This window comes from Schistocerca gregaria, chromosome 5 (genome assembly GCF_023897955.1).
Source record: "Schistocerca gregaria isolate iqSchGreg1 chromosome 5, iqSchGreg1.2, whole genome shotgun sequence".
NCBI lineage: Eukaryota > Metazoa > Arthropoda > Insecta > Orthoptera > Acrididae > Schistocerca > Schistocerca gregaria.
The window spans coordinates 251,285,187-251,303,735 of NC_064924.1; the positions used below are offsets into that span (position 1 = coordinate 251,285,187).

The 18,549-nt window shown below is 42.8% G+C and overlaps 1 protein-coding gene across 1 annotated transcript in view; it reads right to left on the minus strand.

Annotated features, from left to right (window-relative positions):
- The window catches only part of LOC126273307 (trissin receptor-like), a 151,659-nt gene that overhangs the window by 100,449 nt on the left and 32,661 nt on the right, over nt 1-18,549 (minus strand). The window contains exon 3 of the mRNA XM_049976851.1: nt 7,144-7,303. Within this exon, the coding sequence (XP_049832808.1) occupies nt 7,144-7,303 (160 nt within the window). The remainder of the gene's footprint in view (nt 1-7,143; nt 7,304-18,549) is intronic.

Below are 18,549 nucleotides of genomic sequence, written 5' to 3' on the forward strand. Positions count from 1 at the left end.
TTTCATGATACTTTAATGCTTCAGGAATTCGCTCTGCGATGACTCTCGAGCTGCTAATTTTAACACAGCAACACTAAGCATAATGAGTAACGATGCACTATCATTGTTACTGTCAGATGCGGGAATGCCGAGAGAGAATTTGCCGCACTTAACTATCAACTGACACTCGAAATATAAGTCAGTTTGCCGCACAGCTTCTCCCGCTCTATCTGAACGATCCTCACCGTCGTACCTCACCACAAATATCAACCTACCACTATAGATTTGAGGTCACTAACAGTTGCTATCCAGACATTAACACGCATAGACCCGTTTGGGATTGAAAGATAGGTACTGATTAACAGTAACATCGATTTGACATTTGACAATTGCTGTCCGCTAATCACGTGAACCCCACCATGAAATACAGCGGCTTGCGGCGTATTTGTTTTACACTACTGTCCACGAAAACGGTTGATAGTTGATGTGGATAAAGATACACTACTGGCCATTAAAATTGCTACACCACGAAGATCACGTGCTGGAGACGCGAAATTTAACAGACAGGAAGAAGATGCTTGATATGCAAATCATTAGCTTTTCAGAGCATTCACAGAAGGTTGGCGCTGGTGGCGACACCTACAACGTGCTGACATGGGGAAAACAGTTGACCGGCGTTGCCTGGTGAAACGATGTTGTGATGCCTCGTGTAAGGTGGAGAAATATATACCATCACGTTTCCGACTTTGATAAAGGTTTATCGACATTGCTACTCTGGTTGGTCCAGATCCAATGACTGTTAGCAGAATATGGAAGCGGTGGGTTTAGGAGGGTAATACGGAACGCCGTGCTGGATCCCAACGGCCTCGTATCACTAGCAGTCGAGATGATAGGCATCTTATCCGCATGGCTGTAACGGATCGTGCAGCCACCTCTCGATCCCTGAGTCAACAGGTGGGGACGTTTGCAAGACAACAACCTTCTGCACGAACAGTTCGACGACGTTTGCAGCAGCATGGACTATCAGCTCGGAGACCATGGCTGCGGTTGCCGTTGACGCTGCATCACAGACAGACGCGCCTACGATGATGTACTCAACGACGAACCTGGATTCACGATTGGCAAAACGTCATTTTTTCGGATGAATGCAGGTTCTGTTTACAGCATCATGATGGTCGCATCCGTGTTGAGCAACATCGCGGTGAACGCACATTGCGAACATGTATTCGTTATCGCCATACTGGTGTATCATCCGGCGTGATGGTATGGGGTGCCATTGGTTACACGTCTTTGTCACCTCTTGTTCGCATTGACGGCGCTTTGTACAGTAGAGGTTACATTATAGGTGAGTGACGACCCGTGGCACTGCCATTCATTCGATCCCTGCGAAACCCTACATTTCAGCAGGATAATGCACCAGCGGATTTTTAAGGTCCCATTGTGCACATCTTGTGAATGACTTCCTTCAGGATAACGACATTGTTTGACTAGAGTAGCCACCATGTTCTTCAGACATGAACCCTATCGAACATGACCGGGATAGATTGAAAAGCGCTGTTTATGGATGACGTGACCCACCAACCACTCTGAGGGATCTACGCCGAATCGCCATTGAGGAATGGGACAATCTGGACCAACAGTGCGTTTATGAACTTGTGGATAGTATTCCACGACGAATACAGGCACACATCAATGCAAGAGGACGTGTTACTAGGTATTAGAGGTACTGGTGCAATAAAAAGGGCGGAAATGTTGTTTATGTTGATGTCTATTCCATTTATCTCTACAGGCTCGGAACCGAGGTGATGCAAAATTTTTTGACGTGTCTCGTAATTTTCCCTTTCTCAAAATAGCTTAACTCAATGGACTTTCCCATATGCAGCCGATACTTTCGATAGGGCGATCCTCTGTCTTTGTCTGTTCCGCTTAATATACTTTTGTTACCGTGTCACGTGCCCGCATCGCCAACAGGCGTCATCCAAAGTCACCGTAAGCAGTGATTATGTTTTGGTTTATCAGTGTAGGTATAAAGATGTAGCTTCAACTTAACTGGAGAAATTAACCAAAATGCCCAAAATTACAAAAAAATATAACTGCAGGAAATGAAGGTAGTATGGCAGTACTGCCAGTGAACCATGCATCTTCACGTACAGTCATGTGGTGATTGTAATCATTTAACCCTCACTTTTAAGAGTACTGATGATTAGTGATAGTGACTGCTTGTTATACACTGCTTGATAATTGCTTAGTAACAACAGATACTTGCTAAGGAACAACAGTCATTTCCTACTGAACAACAGACAATTGCTATGGAACACGACCAGAGACAGTAAAAGCACATGCAGAGAGTGAGGCGAGTTCACTACAGCGAAGCCTGTGCGCTGACGCGCCTCCCTGTGCGCGTCCGACAATTAATGAAATATGGTGTTCGATAAAGGTTGTTGTGGAACCGATTAGTGTGTGATTCCGTATTGTAGGCAGTATGCCTGCGAGGCATAATTTCCGTGCTTACGACAGTAGACGACTATTTGGACGACCTGAAGCCGATCAAAGTGTCCCTGCTACGGCCACAGTAATGGTTATATCCATAAATGTCATCTCGAGAGATAAAAGGCCTCTGAAGTTGCAAATGTGGGACGATCGCTACAGACCTTGCAACCGCTACTGGTAAACCAGTCACTGGCAAAACCATTTCGTGGCGAACATATCAGGCTGATCTGTATGCTCTGAAGCCTGTTAAAAGTATCTCACTTCAAGTACGTCATCGGTGAGAAAGAGTTCGTTGGTATAGGGAGCATGTTGGTTGGGTTCAGCAACAATGGTTTGAAGTCCTCTAAAGAATCCCACAACACTGCGTCAAGCGATTCTGGCCAGTGAGCCCTGACGGATTTCCCCCAATATATCCAAATCGCAATTCATACTATCTTTGACTAAGATGTTGCCGTTGGAGAGCAGTGCAATCCGGTGCGGCGTCTCCGGGCTTGATGGACGATTTCGTGGGAGTGTGAGCTGAGGAACGAAGCCGTAACGAGCATTCCGTGGGGCCCGTTCATCGTAGTATTATCCGCTGGCGGCCGACAAATGTTGGGATAATATTACCACGTATAAGTTATCAAGTACCAATGTGGCTTATGCTGTGATTTATCACAAGGGCGCCGAGCTGTCAGGGCAGTTTTCACTCTAATAACAGCTCAGATTTATTAATTCTATCCTAAGAGTTATTTACCGTGTGATCAAAAAGTCAGTATAAATTTGAAATATAGATAGAGAGGTAAAAATTGAAACACATGCTTGGAATGACATAAGGTTTTATTAGAACAAAAAAAAAAAGTATTGCTAGATGCGTGAAAGATTTCTTGTGCGCGTCATTTGGTGATGATCGTGTGCTCAGCCGCCACTTTGGTCATACTTGGCCTCACACATCCTCAGACCTCAGTCCGTGCAAATTACTGGCTTTGGGGTTACCCGAAGTCGCAAGTGTATCGTGATCGACCGACATCTCTAGGGATGCTGAAAGACAACATCCGACGCCAATGCTTCACCTTAACTCCGGACATGCTTTATAGTGCTCTTTACAACATTATTCCTCGACTACAGATATTGTTGAGGAATGATGGTGGAATACTGAGCATTTCCTGTAAAGAATATCATCTTTGTTTGTATTGATTTTTTATGCTAGTTATTGCTATTCTAATCAGATGAATCGCCATCTGTAGGACATTTTTTATACGTTTCTATTTTTTTGGTTCTAATAAAACTCCATACCATTCCAAGCATGTGTGTCAATTTGTACCTCTCTGTCTACAATATTCCGTGATTTATTGTTTTCAAATTTATACTGACTTTTTGATCACTCGGTACTTCATGAACGGCTTGGAATTCTGATTAAAATTATTTGTGATGCAGCAAATTGTCATTAAACTTTTACACTCTAATGCTGGTACGTGTTACTCAGGATCAGGGCCCACTTACGCCTCGTCGGATTGCTTAGCCGCCTGTTTGCCATTTGGAGTGCGAACGCTCTGCAGGTCTCACCGATGTCTGTCTTTCGTTCTGTTTTCTCCAAACACGGCCGGACTAATTAATGTTCCTGTTCAAGTTAAGTTTATACTTGGAATAACCCTGAATTCGTATCCATTTGCTTGCCCTCGACTTAGCAAATTTTGACGTGTTGGGACCTTAACATATATCTTAAACTGTAGTAACTTATTCTTGTATTATAGAAGAGTGGTTAGTATTCAATTGATATGTTTTTCTGGGTATAAAGTTATCTTTCCTCGATATTGGTGTTAAACTGATTCTCATTGTTTTAAGTATGGTTTCACGCTTTTTTAAACAGTCAATTTAAAATCATGTTTTATTCTCACCATTTTACAATTAAGGTGGTTCTGGTCTGTTCTGGTCCTGTTTTTTAGGTTTACGCGAGCCTTTATTGCGCCTTTAGCCTTATTACATTCTTCATATAGGGCATGTCTTGCTTAAAGATATGAAGTCATCCTAGGCTAAACCTATAATTTTCTGTAAATTATTTATATTGGCATTAAAATTTAAATCAATTTCTCATTGATAGGCCTTTTAATTAATTTAAATACTAAATAAAAGCTTAATTGGTTGATACGTGATGGAAACTGTGTGAAATAAATTCGTGTTCTGAGGGTGAATGAAGTGTGTAAAATCCCCACTGGTCCAGCCCTTCCCGATTTTTCTTCCTGGCTGAATGCAGAGTCGGTAATTATTCCATTTCAGCCACCACTTAATGAAGAGAGAGAGCTGAATACATTACACACCGCAGAATGTTTATGAACGTCATTGGTATTACGCAAAATGGCTGAATAGCGTAGCATATCCGTGCTCGAAGTACAGTTATAGCACAGCGGTATTGCAGGGAGATTATTCGGACGCCGAACCCATGTTTAGGGGTACTGTAGGTCTCGACTTGGTATTTATGGATGACAATACCTGCTCACACAGGGTCTCCGACCTGTTGGATACACTGGAAAGCCAAGACATTGAACGTACGGAATGGCTTGCATACTCCCCGGATCTAAACCTTACAGCGATTACGTGATATGCTCTTGGCAGACGTGTTTTTCAACAAACACCCCTTCGTCGGACCGCGCAAGAACTGGAATCAGCCTTGAGGGATGACTGGGGTGATATCCTCCAAGGAGTTCTCAACTGTTTGGTAGCGAGCATGAATAGCAGACGAAGTGCGCTGAAGCCCGAGAAAACGTATTCCTTACTGAGAGTCCGATATCGACCTCTATGACAGAAAACTGAGCTGTGTCAAACACGAATGTTATTTATGTCTGTTATCCCCTTTTCCCAGATGGTGAAATCTGTATCATTTTTCATTACAAATATACCATTAACTATTGGTTATTCCTGTTTAACAATGTCTCTGTTCGTTAGCAACTGCCAAACAGTGTACAGATTTCGTGAAGGTTTGAGGTTTGTATTAGTTCAGAAGACGAAATGCCTCATATTTGTGTAAATAACGCAAATTATTTCTTTTGTGTTACGGGTGAACACTGATACGCCAATAACGAAAATTGAACCCTCTTGTAAAGAGGAGCTGTGAATTTTATTTTGGATATAAGAGAGATGACCAGTCGAAGAACTGGACTACCTGATATATCTGTTCGTTATGTATTACACTTCTGATAGACTGGTCAGAGGGATGCTCTGCTGTAACCGTGATTTAAGAGAACCACGAAATGGACTGGTCTTCTAATATGAAGAGAAGTATGGAATTACATTGAAAAAAAAACTGTGCAGTATCCTCACTTGCCATTTACATGACAGTAAAGAGTTACCAATAGCTGTGCCTTCTGATATTGTGAAAGTGAAGACGAATACATTGACGAATGCCCAGAAGATGGAGAAGATACCGCTCCATATTAAGTCACACGAGCCACACTTTTTATGTAAAGGGATTCTCTGCTACCTTGCTCGTGATATAAAAACTTGTCGAAGGAACAGGATGAGCGTTTAACATCACTGTATACAGATGCAATCTTCTTCTTCACGACACTAAAATACGATCTTATCGTGACCGCCATGTCATTTGTTTTTTGAGTATTTCTCCAAGGAAGACTTTTTGTTTTCATTGTTTGCCTTTGGAAGTCTCATTTACGAAAGCATGTAATTTTGCCGACAAAGGCTGAAAGGCTGCCGTAACCATTTAAAAAAACTATAATTACATCAAAATGAACCATCTGAAATTAAATCTGAATTCACAGCCGAATTATCTTCGTAAATGGAATTAAAAGAAATCCGTCGAGCATTGTTATCAAAACTGAAAAATGGCTCTGAGCACTAAAAAAAAAAAAAATAGCTCTGAGCATTATGGGACTTAACATCTATGGTCATCAGTCCCCTGGAACTTAGAAGTACTTAAACCTAACTAACCTAAGGACATCACACAACACCCAGTCATCACGAGGCAAAGAAAATCCCTAACCCCCCCGGAAATCGAATCCGGGAACCCGGGCGCGGGAAGCGAGAGCGCTATCGCACGACCACGAGCTGCGGACTCGAAACTGAAAGCATCTGTGCTTAAAAATAGCGTTTTGTAAATGATTTATTTTTGAGTTTCGTGTCAGCTGTTCTCTTTCACTATAAAGACTTGAAGCGACGAATGAAAATTTGTACTAAGGCCAAGGTGGCTTAGTGGCTAGCGCATCTACCTCGTGAACGAGAAACCTGAATTCAAACCTCGGCCTTCGCAGAATTTTTCATTCGTCTTTCAGTCTGCATGTATACAACACAAATGTCTGAGACTGGAAAACGTATCAGAAATCTTGATTTGAGAAAGTAATTCATCAGTTACTGTGGCTAATAACCATTTAGAAATGAGAACAGAAGCCAAAAAACAGTGTAGCATGCATAACTGTAGAAATTACGGTCTCTATAACTAAAAGAAAAATGCTACAACAGCGTATCAATTCATCCCTACCGACTCTGAATGTCTGCTACCATAAAAAAATAATTGGCACATTTTTTATAAAAGTGATCTATTGACACAGTTCAGATGATGTCCGAAGCCACTAATCGTTATTGATTCGTATGAATATCCAGCTGTGTTTCTGCATGTTGTATGCAATGTGTCGTCTTAATTAGTTTGTTTGGCAGCGATTCAGAGATCAGCAGGTGAATCCTTACCATGAGCCTGGTCGGGGTGAGGATGCTCTTGCAGGCCATGGGGTGTATGATGGCGACGTAGCGCTCGGTGCAGATCACCACCAGTATCAAGATGGATGCCGTGTAGCTGAGGCTGTGCACGAACTGGAACATCTTGCACAGCGCGTCGCCCAGCACCCACCTGCAAGCAGGCGACTAGGAAGTGCGCTTCATCTCTCAATCTCTCAAGCTTTATGTAGTGAATTACTGGCATGGCGCTCTACTACTGTGGCTTATGTTTGTGCAAGAAAACTAAGAAGTGGCTCTGAACACTATGGGACTCAACTGCTGTGGTCATTAGTCCCCTAGAACTTAGAACTACTTAAACCTAACTAACCTAAGGACATCACACACATCCATGCCCGAGGCAGGATTCGAACCTGCGACCGTAGCAGTCGCACGGTTCCGGACTGCGCGCCTAGAACCGCGAGAACTAAGAAGTCATCCACGTTGTAGGCCTGTCACTGTTCTCTAGTTTGCACCTCTACGCCGCATACCGCACTTAACGTAAATCTCTTTCTGACCTTCAAACATGAAGAGATGCTTGGATCACATTCATTCAAGGACGTTAGTAATTTTTCTATCTAATTACTAGTGGATAACCATAAAAACTGACGGGCAGAGTTAGCAGCGATGTGCGGCTGTTTCCTAACGCTACGTTGTACGGGCAGGTATCGTCATTCAGTGACAATTCCAGAAGGCACATTTTGTTGCTGGTGTCATGCATGGCAACTTTCTCTAAGTGTAGCAAAATTTTAACACTCCAGCAACGTTCTAAAACAGCATCAGGCTAGTGTGCTGCGTGACAGTCATGTCGACTAAATATCTAAGCGTAATGCTGCAACTTAGAGGCGGGCTGCTAGATTTGTTACTGGTAGGTTCGATAAACACGCAAGTATTTCGGAGATGGGCACCAATAGGAAACACTGGAGCAACGCGGCCCATGCTTGGGGGCAAGGGAGGACCACGACTTCAGTGAACGCGGAAAACGTGGTGTAGTCAGTCTTTCAGGAAAAGAGTCAGTAGTCGATAGGTTGAAGGTTTTAGGCGGGGTCGAAACTAGATCTTTTTATTGTTATTTACACGTTGCCATTCGTCTTCCAAAAAAAAAAAAAAAAAAAGAAAAAGAAAGAAAAGGAGGAGAAAATTAAAGATATTCCACTCTTCCCCCTCCCCATCCTAGGCTCCCCACTACGAACAATTGTATGGGCGCCTGACTGAGAGGAAGATGACGTTCTTTTCGCAAAGCAGTATTTAGAAAATTTAGAGAGCTGGCATTTGAAGCTGAGGAACTACTGCCGCCAACGAACATTTTGCGTAAGGTATACGAAGGCAAGCTAAGAGAATTTTTACGCTTACGGAGGCACATACTCGTAGACAGTCGATTCTTCCTTACATTCTTTGCGAACGGGACAGAAAAGGAGCAAAGTAGCAGTCTTGCAAGAGTTACCCTCAGGCACGCATCATACAATGGATTGCGAATTGTGTGTGTAGATGGTTTATATGTAGACGCAGATGTAGGTGTAGATGTAAGTATTAATTTTATCTCGTGAAATTTGGTAACCACGTTAATCCATCTCTCCATATTCATCCTTCAATGCAATATATTTTTCCTAACGATGGGTGACTTGGCGGAGACCTTGCGTTGCTACTTTTCAGGAAACGTTCAAGCTTGTCGTTATTGTGCAATGCTTGCTTTGAGGCACTTGAGATCGTCTCGCACTGCTGTTTACTGGAAAAAGAAAAAAAAAATAGCTTTGCGAGTATTGGACCAGATTTGTAACTGTGTTCAAGACTTCCTGGCAGATGGAACTCAAAACGTCAATCTTAACGCAACAACGTCGATAGATATAAAGATAATTACTTGAATCCTCGAAGGAAGTGTGATAGGACCGTTATTGTTTACAGTGTAGTAATCTAGTAGAAAGCGCCGGAAGCTCTTTGACTGTTGGCAAATGCTGAGGTTGTCTCTAAGAAAGTAGCAACGCTAGAAGACTATATCTATTTGCAGAATGAGCTACAGAGGATTTACGAATGCTCGAGGCTTTGGCAGTTGACCCTGAACGTGAACGAATGTGACATGTATACGTATGGAAAATAATCCACTACTGTACAAGTACGATATTGATCACAAATTACTGGACAGAGTATCTACAGCAAAATATCTAGGAGTAACTACCCAGAGAAACCTTGTGTGGAAGGACGAAGAGTAGGTAAAGCAGATACCAACTGAGACTAACAGGAAGAATAGTATGGAAATGTAACTCATCCACGAAGGTGCTTGTTCTCCGAAACTTGAGGTTTCTTTGTCACTCTGGGACCCTTATCAGGTAGGTCTGACAGAAGGGTCAAAGAAGATGTAACGAAGAGTGGCGCGTTTTGTCACTGGATCGTTTAGCAGCGAGAGAGCGTTACAGAGATTCTCAACAAAGGCTAGTGGCAGAACTACAAGGAGGCATTGTGTATCACGGAGAGGTTTACTACAGAAATTTCGAGAGAGTACTTTCTGGGAGAGTTTGACAGCATATTGCTTCCTCCCATAAATGTCTCGTGAAATGACCAAAACCAAAAAAGTAAGGAAGTCAGAGCTGATACAGAGGCTTGCTAATAATCATTCCTCGACTGGCGGGTGGAACAGGGAAGGCGGGATCAGTTAGTGGTATCCCAAGTACCCTCAGCCACACCCTGTCGGGTTGCTTTTAGCGTATTGATATAGATGTAGATGTAGAGAAAAAAATAAACTGATGAACCAAAACATAATGAGCACCTGCTTAATAGCTTGTTTGTCCGTCTTCGAAATGAAATAAGTAACTGATTCTTCGTATCAGAGAGCCGACAGTTTATTGGGTGGCTTGTGGTGCTGGCATGTGCACTTAGAAGTCTACGATCAGCTCATGTAATTCGCGTAAATAATGGGCCGCTCATTTTGTGTACGCGGTGATGGCGAAGCGAAACAGATGAGATATACATCAGGCGAATTTGGTCGCCGAGACATCAACGTGAGTTCAGTACAATGCTCCTCAAACCACTGTAGTACGGTTTTGGCTCCGAGACATGGACAATTATAAATATACTGCTGAAAGATGACATCAAGCATGAAGGTATGCAAGTTGCTCACATCCGTCAGCACCTCTCAACTTACTACCACAGGTCCCATGCAAACGCAGGATAATGCCTACCATAGCTTAATACTGCTCCCACCAGACTGCGTCCGAGGCGCACTGCACGTCTAGAGCCACCGTTCCCCTTGATGACAGCGTTTGTGGAGACGACCGACGACCATGGACTTACTGTAGTAAAAACGTGATTCACCTGCAGACCTGATACGTTACCATTGATTGGCGGTCGAATCTAGATGGTCCCGTGTCCGCTGCATCGTAATTGACGACGTGTGAACACGTAGGGGTGGTCTGCTGAGGAGCTCTGTTTTGAAGAACGTACGATGAACGGTGTATTCCGAAAAACTTGTGCTCTTTCGGCAGAAATGCTACAGAACAAAGCCTCCGAATCCTACATTCTATGAAGAGTCGTTGACGTCCAACTATCTAGCGCCTAGTGGTAGTTTCACTGTCCTCCTACCTCATTCCGCAGATGCTCATGTCAGGAGCACGTGAACGTTCGACCAGCTACGCCGTTTTCGAGACACTCGTTCACAGGTTCTGCAAAATCTGCTCTTTGGATTTCCCCATAAGCAGGCCATATCTTCGATAGGCTGATCACCTTTTCATCCCTGCTCCGTTTACAAACTTTAGTTACCACGACCCATGCCCACAACGCCACCAGATGGTATCCAGCGTGGCGTTTGGCAGTGGTCATCATGTTCTGGGTGATCAGCCTAAGTAGTCAGAGGTCAAGGGGGGCGGGGGGGGAAGCGACGCATGATTTTCTAGACGAAATGAACATGCATGATACTGAGTTCATAGAAAAGAAGGGGCGTTGTCGTGGAGTAAACACGATTCCTGTAACTGGGTTCCACCATGCTTCGTTCTGACAGCGTACGATGGTCTGTTCCTTACGAGCACATGTTTGCATCGCAACATACATGTCCCAAAGAACCATCAGCATCATCATGGTTGGCTCCTCTCCTTCCTTGACGCTTGCCGAATCCATATGTTTCCACTGTTCGTCTTGCTATGGGTGATACAAGCACACACCGGTAGTAATCAGATGACTAAAGAATTCATCTACGTTGCTCTGACACAGCTACAACATTTCCTCTGCTATGGTTCCAAAGGCTCTTTTATTAGGTGTGAGCAGTGACAAGACCTAGCCGAGAGCGATTTTGGTCAGGATCAAAACTGTTGAAAACTCTTTAAAACTGATTTATGAGTAGTTTTCACTTTTTTCACTATCTACTCGGCTAAGAAGATCTCCGACTACCACGGTCTTCACTTCTCTTGCATCCCCTGATTCTTGTTGGAGAGGTGGACTCTCACTTCGTTCTTCGTCATTCAGGTTTCTTTGACAATAATGCATAACCCTCATCACCATGTGACAAAGGCCTTGGCGCTATGAACAAAATGGTAGGAAATTCAAAAATGCTGGGAAATTCGAAATATTGTCAAGTAGTACTAGCATGTTTCCCCACTCAGATCCTAAGTATAAGTTGGCGGGAAATTAAAAAATCCAAGATGGAGCATTGTCATTTTGGCTGACCTGTAACACTGGGGCAGGATCTATGACGTCTCAGTCCAAGATGGACGCCCTGGAATATGTCATAAAACGTTTTAAAATCATCCCCATAGCTTCCTGGTTGCAAAGTTATGATTTTTATTAGTGTGTTCAATGACCGAATTTCATGCAAGCTGGCGCCTCGACATTGACTCCTGCCTTTCTCTTGGTACCGTTCCTACTGTTCAGATGGATTATAAAGGTTGTGTCATTTCATTATGCAATACTGGACTTAAATTTCAATTTCTTGAGAAATTACTTTAATCATTTAGTATTTGATACGTTAGAGGCATTCCCACTATTCCAGGTCAGACAGCATGCCAATGCGGCATTTTGAATTTTCGATTTTCTTGAGAATTTATGCTTCCACAACATTCCTAGTTCCAAATGAGTGGGAAAACACAGTTGAATTACCAACAATTTTTGATTTACCGCGAAAATTTGAATTTCACACCATTTTATACATAAGGTAATCGACCTTTGTCAGTTGGGAGGAGTGTAGCAACCCCATGTCTCAGTGACGTCATTATTGACTCTGTCCTGTTTCTCCCACTGTTGGAACCATTGCAACTATGTTCCTCTTCAAACTAAGAACACAAATTGCCGCTCTTTGGCAAATTTTGTCAATGCACTCCGCTATTTTGTTTTGGCTCTTCTAGCTGTGTGCTACGCTAACGTGGCACTGGGATTTCTAGCACCTAGATAAAAATTACATAACCCAATTTTTTCGAGCCGATGATTAAAACTATATAACTAGCCTCGTATTACAAAGACTACGAACAGTCCAAGAGCGAATGGAAGGAAAACACCACACAAAAGTTTTCTTATAGTTTGCTTCATGTGACGTAGAATTTTGGTCTCAATATCTTATGTGCATAGCATAAGAAAGATAGGAATTGTTTATAGACTATTAGAACACGCTGATACAACGCCAGAAGTGATAAATACATGAATAGCACATTGGGTAACGAAAGACACTCGTCAGGAGGTAAATATTCAATCGGGAAAATTGCACACGTGCACTACAATAACGATACACATGGTAACCCAAATGGCGACAGATGGCCATGAACTGAGTATTATGAGAGAGTAAGCCAATTATCGGAACAAAGTAAGTAGTATGAGGAATTAGACCAATTGATAAATATGGTTATATACCGCAAACTGCTTGTATATCAGTGCCAGAGGAATCCAAGGCTGATACTATGAAAAAATAAAAATAAATTATGAGTGCATAGTAGGAATGGTTTAAAGGCATTACAAGTGGATGAAAATTTTGAACATAATTTCATACAACTTTCACTGTTTTTCTAGCTAAATTTAACTTTCCTCTGAAACCATTTACCATGTTGTTTTTGTTGTGGTCTTCAGTCCTGAGACTGGTTTGATGCAGCTCTCCAAGCTACTCTATCTTGTACAAGCTTCTTCATCTTCCAGTACCTACTGCAGCCTACATCCTTCTGAATCTGCTTAGTGTATTCATCTCTTGGTCTCCCTCTACGATTTTTACCCTCTTCGCTGCCCTCCAATACTAAACAGGTGATCCCTCCATGACTCAGAACATGTCCTACCAACCGATCCCTTCTTCTAGTCAAGTTATGCCACAAGCTCCTCTTCTCCCCAATTCTATTCAATACCTCCACATTAGTTATGTGATCCACCCATCTAATCTTCAGCATTCTCCTGTAGCACCACATTTCGAAAGCTTCTATCATCTTCTTGTCTAAGCTATTTATCGTCCACATTTCACTCCCATACGTGGCTACACTCCATACAAATACTTTGAGAAACGACTTCCTTACACTTAAATGAATACACGATGTTAACAAATTTCTCTTCTTTCCTTCCCATTGCCAGTCTACATTTTATATCCTCTCTACTTCCACCATCATCAGTTATTTTGCTCCCCAAATAGCAAAACTCCTTTACTACTTTAAGTGTCTCATTTCCTAATCTAATTCCCTCAGCAGCACCCGACTTCATTCGACTACATTCCATTATCCTCGTTTTGCTTTTGTTGATGTTCATCTTATACCCTCTTTTCAAGACACTGTCCATTCCCTTCAACTGCTCTTCCAAATCTTTTGCCCTCTCTGACAGAATTGCAATGTCATCGGCGAACCTCAAAGTTTTTATTTCTTCTCCACGGATTTTAATACCTACTCCGAAGTTTTCTTTAGTTTCCTTTATTGCTTGCTCCATATACAGATTGAATAACATTGGGGATAGGCTACAACCCTGTCTCACTCCCTTCCCAACCACTGCTTCCCTTTCATAGCCCTCGACTCTTATAACTGCCATCTGCTTTCTGTACAAATTGTAAATAGCCTTTCGCTCCCTGTATTTTACCCCTGCCACCTTTAGTATTTCAAAGAGAGTATTCCAGTCAACATTGTCAAAAGCTTTCTCTAAGTCTACAAATGCTAGAAACGTAGGTTTGCATTTCCTTAATCTTTCTTCTAAGATAAGTCGTAAGGTCAGTATTGCCTCACGTGTTCCAGCTTCTATCAGGTTTTCCATTCATATGTAAAGAATTCGCGTTAGAATTTTGCAGCTGATACTTATTAATCTGATAGGTCGGTAATTTTCACATCTGTCAACACCTGTTTTCTTTGGGATTGGTATCATTATATTCTTCTTGAAGTCTGAGGGTATTTCGCCTGTCTCATACATCTTGCTCACCAGATGGTAGAATTTTGTAAGGACTGGCTCTCCCAAGGCTGTCAGTAGTTCTAATGGAATGTTGTCTACTCCCGGGACCTTGTTTCGGCTCACATCTTTCAGTGCTCTGTCGAACGCTTCACACAATATCATATCTCCCATTTCATCTTCATCTACATCCTCTTCCATTTCCATAATATTGTCCTCAAGTACATCGCCCTTGTATAGACACTCTATATACTTCTTCTACCTTTCTGCTTTCCCTTCTTTGCTTAGAACTGGGTTTCCATCAAAGCTCCTGATATTCATGCAAGTGGTGTTCCTTTCACCAAAGGTTTCTTTAATTTTCCTGTAGGCAGTATCTATCTTACCCCTAGTGAGACAAGCTTCTACATCCTTACATTTGTCCTCTAGCCATCCCTGCTTAGCTATTTTGCACTTCCTGTCGATCTCATTTTTGATACGTTTGTATTCCTTTTTGCCTGCTTCATTTACTGCATTTTTATATTTTCTCCTTTCATCAATTAAATTCAATATTTCTTATGTTACCCAAGGGTTTCTGCTAGCCATCGTCTTTTTACCTATTTGATCATCTGCTGCCTTCACTATTTCATCTCTCAAAGCTACCCATTCTTCTTCTACTGTATTTATTTCCCCCATTCCTGTCAATTGTTCCCTTATGGTCTCCCTGAAACTCTGTACAATATCTGGTACTTTCAGTTTATCCAAGTCTCATCTCCTTAAATTCCCACCTTTTTGCAGTTTCTTCAGTTTTAATCAACAGGTCATAACTAATAGGTTGTGGTCAGAGTCCACATCTGCCCCTGGAAATGTCTTACAATTTAAAACCTGATTCCTAAATCTCTGTCTTACCATTATATAATCTAACTGATATCTTTTAGTATCCCCAGGGTTCTTCCATGTATACAACCTTCTTTCATGATTCTTAAACCAAGTATTAACTGTGATTAAGTTATGCCGTGCGCAAAATTCTACCAGGCGGCTTCCTCTTTCATTTCTCTCCCCCAATCCATATTCACCTACTATGTTTCCTTCTCTCCCTTTTCCTACTGACTAAGTGACCCATGATTATTAAATTTTCGTCTCCCTCCACTACCTGAATAATTTCTTTTATCTCCTCACCCATTTCATCAATTTCTTCGTCATCTGCGAAGCTAGTTGGCATATAATAAACTTGTACTACTGTAGTAGGTGTGGGCTTCGTGTCTATCTTGGCCACAATAATGCGTTCACTATGTTGTTTGTAGTAGGTGCGTACAACTATTTTTTTATTCATTATTAAACCTACTCCTGCATTACCCCTATTTGATTTTGTGTTTATAACCCTCTAGTCACCTGATCCGAAGTCTTGTTCCTCCTGCACCAAACTTCACTAATTCCCACTATATCTAACTTTAACCTATCCATTTCCCTTTTTAAATTTTCTAACCTACCTGTCCGATTAAGGGATCTGACATTCCACGCTCCGATCCGTAGAACGCCAGTTTTCTTTCTCCTGATACCAACGTCCTCTTGGGTAGTCCCCACCCGGAGATCCGAATGGGGGTCTATTTTACCTCCGGAATATTTTACCCAAGAGTACGCCATGATCATTTGATTATACAGTAAAGCTGCATGCCCTCGGGAAAAATTACGGATGTAGTTTCCCCTAGCTTTCAGCCGTTCGCAGTACCAGAAAAGCTAGGCCATTTTGGTTAGTGTTACAAGGCCAGATCAGTCAATCATTCAGACTGTTGCCCCTGCAACTACTGAAAAGCCTGCTGCCCCTCTTCAGGAACTACACGTTTGTCTGGCCTCTCAGCAGATACCCCTCCGTTGTGGTTGCACCTACGGTACGGCTATCTGTATCGTTGAGGCACGCAAGCCTCCCCACCAACGGGAAGGTGCATGGTTCATGGGGGGAGGCTCATAAACATTTACCATAGAGGCATGAAATTGCGACATCAATTATCTTAGTACACATGCATGAAATATCGTCTTTTTTTAGATTTGTAGCTATTTTACAAATGACTTTATGTCCTTTTTTATTTTAAAAGTAGCACTTAATGTGGATGATTATTAAAACATTTTTTTAAAAAATTCGTTTTCATTATATTACTGACGAAAGATATCAGCTTATTAGAAAATAGTTTAAATGTGTGTGAAAAAATTTAATTCTTTTACTGTTAAAACCTCCTGATGAAACGTGCATTGAAAACAGTCAGTTTAACATGGTGGAGATGGAAGGTACCGCCTCCATTTAAATGAAACATCGTGTAATACAGCTGTTATTTCTAACGAGCTTGAACACTTGACACATTTAAATTCGAATTATTATTCACATAGTTCCCATTGAACTGTTAAATATTATTTTTGTCAGCACATTTCCGTGTCTTACCTCACATAAACATTGATTTCACTTAAATCTTCTCTAATATTCGGTATCAATTTCGATCCAGATTCAACCTACTAGAGCTGTAGCCTATTCGAACCTGGGTCTGTGGCAGAAATGACAAAGCCCCATATTAGCCATTTTATATTTTCCACCAGCTGCTACTTCACTTACGTCTGTCATGCTGAAAAGAACATATATTATCCATCTTCTGCAAATGAATGCTTTTTTGTTATCATCCTAATACGGTGCACCCTCTCGTATTACGCATCATTAGTGCTCTAAAATGTAATAATAAAATATACATACCCAGTTATGTGATATGGCATGGCCTTACATATATATGTATTTTATTTTGAACCTCGCATAGCAAGCATAATTCGTTCCAGAATCTCACTCGTAGTGGGAAACACTCATTAAGCGAAACTATTTATCCACTATAAATTAATGAAAAATGCCATAGAGCGTTCCATGCAGAAAAAGTTTTGAAATTTTATCTTGTACGTGACATTTATTTAAAGAAAATTATACACACCGTATCATGTACTTTATTATTCACAATATACACTCCTGGAAATGTAAAAAAGAACACATTGTCACCGGTGTGTCAGACCCACCATACTTGCTCCGGACACTGCGAGAGGGCTGTACAAGCAATGATCACACGCACGGCACAGCGGACACACCAGGAACCGCGGTGTTGGCCGTCGAATGGCGCTTGCTGCGCAGCATTTGTGCACCGCCGCCGTCAGTGTCAGCCAGTTTGCCGTGGCATACGGAGCTCCATCGCAGTCTTTAACACTGGTAGCATGCCGCGACAGCGTGGACGTGAACCGTATGTGCAGTTGACGGTCTTTGAGCGAGGGCGTATAGTGGGCATGCGGGAGGCCGGGTGGACGTACCGCCGAATCGCTTAACACGTGGGGCGTGAGGTCTCCACAGTACATCTATGTTGTCGCCAGTGGTCGGCGGAAGGTGCACGTGCCCGTCGACCTGGGACCGGACCGCAGCGACGCACGGATGCACGCCAAGACCGTAGGATCCTACGCAGTGCCGTAGGGGACCGCACCGCCACTTCCCAGCAAATTAGGGACACTGTTGCTCCTGGGGTATCGGCGAGGACCATTCGCAACCGTCTCCATGAAGCTGGGCTACGGTCCCGCACACCGTTAGGCCGTCTTCCGCCCACGCCCCAACATCGTACAGCCCGCCTCCAGTGGTGTCGCGACAGGCGTGAATGGAGGGACGAATGGAGACGTGTCGTCTTCAGCGATGAGAGTCGCTTCTGCCTTGGTGCCAATGATGGTCGTATGCGTGTTTGGCGTCGTGTAGGTGAGCGCCACAATCAGGACTGCATACGACCGAGGCACACAGGGCCGAAACCCGGCATCATGGTGTGGGGAGCGATCTCCTACACTGGCCGTACACCTCTGGTGATCTTCGAGGGGACACTGAATAGTGCACGGTACATCCAAACCGTCATCGAACCCATCGTTCCACCATTCCTAGACCGGCAAGGGAACTTGCTGTTCCAACAGGTCAATGCACGTCCGCATGTATCCCGTGCCACCCAACGTGCTCTAGAAGGTGTAAGTCAACTACCCTGGCCAGCAAGATCTCCGGATCTGTCCCCCATTGAGCATGTTTGGGACTGGATGAAGCGT